The sequence below is a fragment of the Rhinopithecus bieti genome, unplaced genomic scaffold, assembly GCF_001698545.2.
Source record: "Rhinopithecus bieti isolate Rb0 unplaced genomic scaffold, ASM169854v2 scaffold_12088, whole genome shotgun sequence".
Taxonomy (NCBI): domain Eukaryota; kingdom Metazoa; phylum Chordata; class Mammalia; order Primates; family Cercopithecidae; genus Rhinopithecus; species Rhinopithecus bieti.
The window spans coordinates 149,947-153,570 of record NW_016807975.1 but is presented as its reverse complement, the minus strand read 5'-3'; the positions used below and the strand labels follow the sequence as shown (position 1 = coordinate 153,570).

General features: G+C 37.6%; 1 protein-coding gene across 1 annotated transcript; it reads right to left on the bottom strand.

The window, feature by feature from the left end:
* Positions 1–563: 563 nt before the first annotated feature.
* On the bottom strand, positions 564–1,660 carry LOC108537153 (olfactory receptor 13C3). The gene has a single exon (XM_017884298.1). It carries the CDS (start codon positions 1,624–1,626, stop codon positions 583–585), a length of 1,044 nt encoding a protein of 347 aa, XP_017739787.1. The 5' UTR covers positions 1,627–1,660; the 3' UTR covers positions 564–582.
* Between the last annotated feature and the right edge of the window lie 1,964 nt (positions 1,661–3,624).

Here is a 3,624-nt window from a genome sequence, read left to right as displayed (position 1 = left end):
TAATTATTAGCTGAGAGTAAAAGAGGGAATAAATAGCAACTTTAAGTCCTCATTATGGAGTCTTAGCTTCAATTCTGAAATGCTAGGACATTGTGAAGCCAATATTTTGCTAGGTGCTTCCTCCAACTTATTGAAACATTAAATGATACTGGGACCTGGATTTTTTTATTATTTTATTTCCCTGTTACAAGTAAAGTAACTATGTATTAGAAAGAAAGAATAATCTATCCAATATCACCTAGGTAGTTTACGGAACTGCAGATTTCATACTATTGCCTCTCTATTTCCAACACTTACAGTGTGATTGTTTTCCACTATGTTTCTACACAAAAACACTCATTTCAGACATCACAAGGGAAGAGATTCTAAGAGAATTAACTATGTTTGTGAAATCTGGATCAGGGCATGTTGGAGTTTGGAGTAAACTATAGCACTCGGTGATTCTAGCTGAGCAGGGCTAGTAAAGGCAAAGGATAAAAATCTGTCTCTCTCACCATAGTTTCTCCAAAAAAAGTTTATGCTGATTTACCTATGAGTCCATCTTTGTGACTGTTAAACAAAGACCTACATGTCCCGGTTTCCTTAGTAAATTGGTTTTTTGTTCAGCAGATATTTTACAGCAGCTTTTACATCCTTATTTCTCAAGCTATAGATTATAGGATTCAGCATGGGGGTCACTACCCCATAAAACAGAGAAATGAGCTTGTCTGATGCTTGCAATTTTTCTTCCCCAGTCAGGTCTTGAGACTTCGGTTTTGCATACAGAAATAAGATGGTACCATAAAATATGATCACCACAGTCAGGTGAGCTGAGCATGTAGAAAATGCCTTGCGTCTTCCTGTGACTGAATTCATTTGCAAGATGGTGTACAGGATGAACATATAGGAGAAAAAAATGACCATCAGTGGAAGAACCAGGAAGGCCATATTTGATATCACCATGGTGATAATATTGAGGGATATATCAGCACAAGCTAGCTTGAGGACAGCTAATATTTCACATGTGAAATGATTGATAATATTATTCCCACAGAAAGGCAGCCTCATGGCAAGTAATGTTTGTACAACTGAATTGATTCCACCGGAGAGCCAGGACACAGAAGCCATCAGTACATATGCCACCTTGCTCAGGATGATAGGGTATCTCAGCGGGTTACAGATGGCCACATAACGATCAAATGCCATCATGCCAAGAAGTAAACATTCTGTTGACCCCATCGCAAACCCAAAGAACATCTGCACTGTACATCCAGAGAAAGAAATGTTTCTTTTCTTTGAGATTAAGCTCACCAATGTTGAGGGAACAGAGGAGGATGTATAGCAGATATCTAGGAAAGAGAGGTTTCCCAGGAAGAAGTACATGGGCGTGTGAAGACGAGAATCCAAGATGCTTGCTATGATTAGAACACCATTGCCAATTAGAATCACTAGGTACATAACTAGAATGAGAGCAAAGTAAATGATCTCAATCTTTGGGTATCCAGAAAGACCCAGAAGAAGAAATTCTGACACAAGTGTCTGGTTAATCTCACCCATGTCATCTGCTTTCAGGAAATCAAAAGAAGATCTAACATAAAATGTATTTACTGCCAAGAAACAAACAGTACAAATTACCTGAACAATCATTCTTTTGGCACATATTAGGAGTGCTTGCTTGAAGTTCTGACATCCAGTTATCTTCAGTAACGTATGTGACTAGAATACAGTGAATCTGGGAATGATGGAAATACCCATACCTCATAGCCAACATGTGAAGATCTACCTACGATCAGACACACATGCAGACAGAACCTTTCCTGCTCTTGAGGACGTGTTCCTGAGTTGAGGACACTCTCCCGAGCTGAGGTTTCTGAAACCCCTGGCCAATCAACAACTCTAAGCCTAACATCTTCATTTCATCAACCCCAGCAAACAAGCAGTAAAGAGGGCAAAAGACTACTCAACAAGACTGGAATTTTAATTCAGCAATTTACAAAGTGGTTAAAATTTCACAGCAATTTTTGTGTGTTTATATTTTTTATAGGTCTGATGCTAACACCTTATAGTTAGTTTAATTGTGTATTTTATAGACATTTAATAACAATACATTGAATTGCATACCCTGACATTTGACAACTATTTAAAGGCATAGTTAGTTGTTGATCTCATAGTATCTTGTATGACTGTTCCTATGACAAGACCATTGCACAGAACAGCTCCACATAAACATGATAGTCTTTGGAGAACGTTACATGGTCTCTTTACATATTTTACTCTGTAGTTTAAGAGTCTGTCTTGATAATTTACTCATTTAAGTCAACTGATAAAAATAGTAATAATGTTTAAATATTTCATATAAATATGTATATATGTGTATGTATACCACTTTACGATTTACAAATTATAATATTCTTTATATTGACCCTACTTTCCAACTATAAAATATGGAACTTGGCCAAGATTAACTAGATAGTAAATAATAAAATGGAATGTAAAGCTAATATTTTTGACACCAAGTCTAGTTCGGGCTTCATTAATTTTCATATACATGTAAAGCATCTAGAAATTTTATTTTATTTTTATTTTTTGAGACAGCGTCTCACTCCATCACCAGGCTGGAGTGCAGTGGCACAATCTGGGCTGACTGCAACTTCCACCTACAGGCGTGTGCCACCATGCCCTGCTAACTTTTGTATTTTTAGTAGAGACAGGGTTTTACTGTGTTGGCCAGGATGGTCTCCATCTCTTGACCTCGTGATCTGCCCACCTCAGCCTCCCAAAGTGCTGGGATTACAGGCATGAGCCACTGCACCCGGTGAGCATCTGGGAAACCTAAAAACCTTCAGATTGTCTTTTAGTGTTCAGGGCAGGTCCTGAGATTCTGCATTTCTTGTAGGTGCCCAGGTGATGCTTACACCACTGGTCCCAAAAGCACTTGAGTAGCAAGGCTTAGTCTATACTGAGTTGGCCGACTGTCTAGATGTTTCTAATTCAAGCCAATTTTCTTTTGCCTTATTATATAGATTGGCAATAAGAACCTGGAAAATTTCAAGAGCATAATTCTTTGATGTTTTACAGAAACTCCAGATTGACACCATGTTTTAAATACTCTTTTAAAATATTATTGAAACACATATTTTAAAAAACAGCATTTTAAAGTGCCTGTCATTACAATGTTCACAATTTAGGTAGGGATATAAGAAAAGAACATATCGAAATAATTTATAGTCACTTTTATAGCTTATGTGAAAATTACAGTTTTCCCAGAAGGAAGAATTTTACGAGAAATAAATTAGGCCAAGGAGAACTCCGGAGTTTCAGTCTTCAGCTGACCCTGGGAATATGGAAAAGAATGAGACAGGGTTAAAAGAGAAAAGGGATATCTCAAAAGTGAGAATTTGGACCAAAGTTAGGAGTAAACCAACTGGTAGAACAAGGGAGTTTCTGTGAAAGAGTGGTGCAAAACACATCTGAGAAAGAAAGTCTGACAGGTTCATATAGAAAGGCTCTAAAATCAGGCAGAAAAATTGGCATTTCTTTTGGTGGAAAAGAGGTCCCTTACTAGAAAGCACAGAGCGTGGGGTAAGCACCTACCCCATTAGACTTCAGCAGTTCTCTAAATTTGACCTCATAGAATATGGTGTT

What these genes read in the sequence shown, in the direction of transcription:
- LOC108537153 (XM_017884298.1), bottom strand. Translation starts at nt 1,626, where the DNA reads ATGATTGTTCAGGTAATTTGTACTGTTTGTTTCTTGGCAGTAAATACA.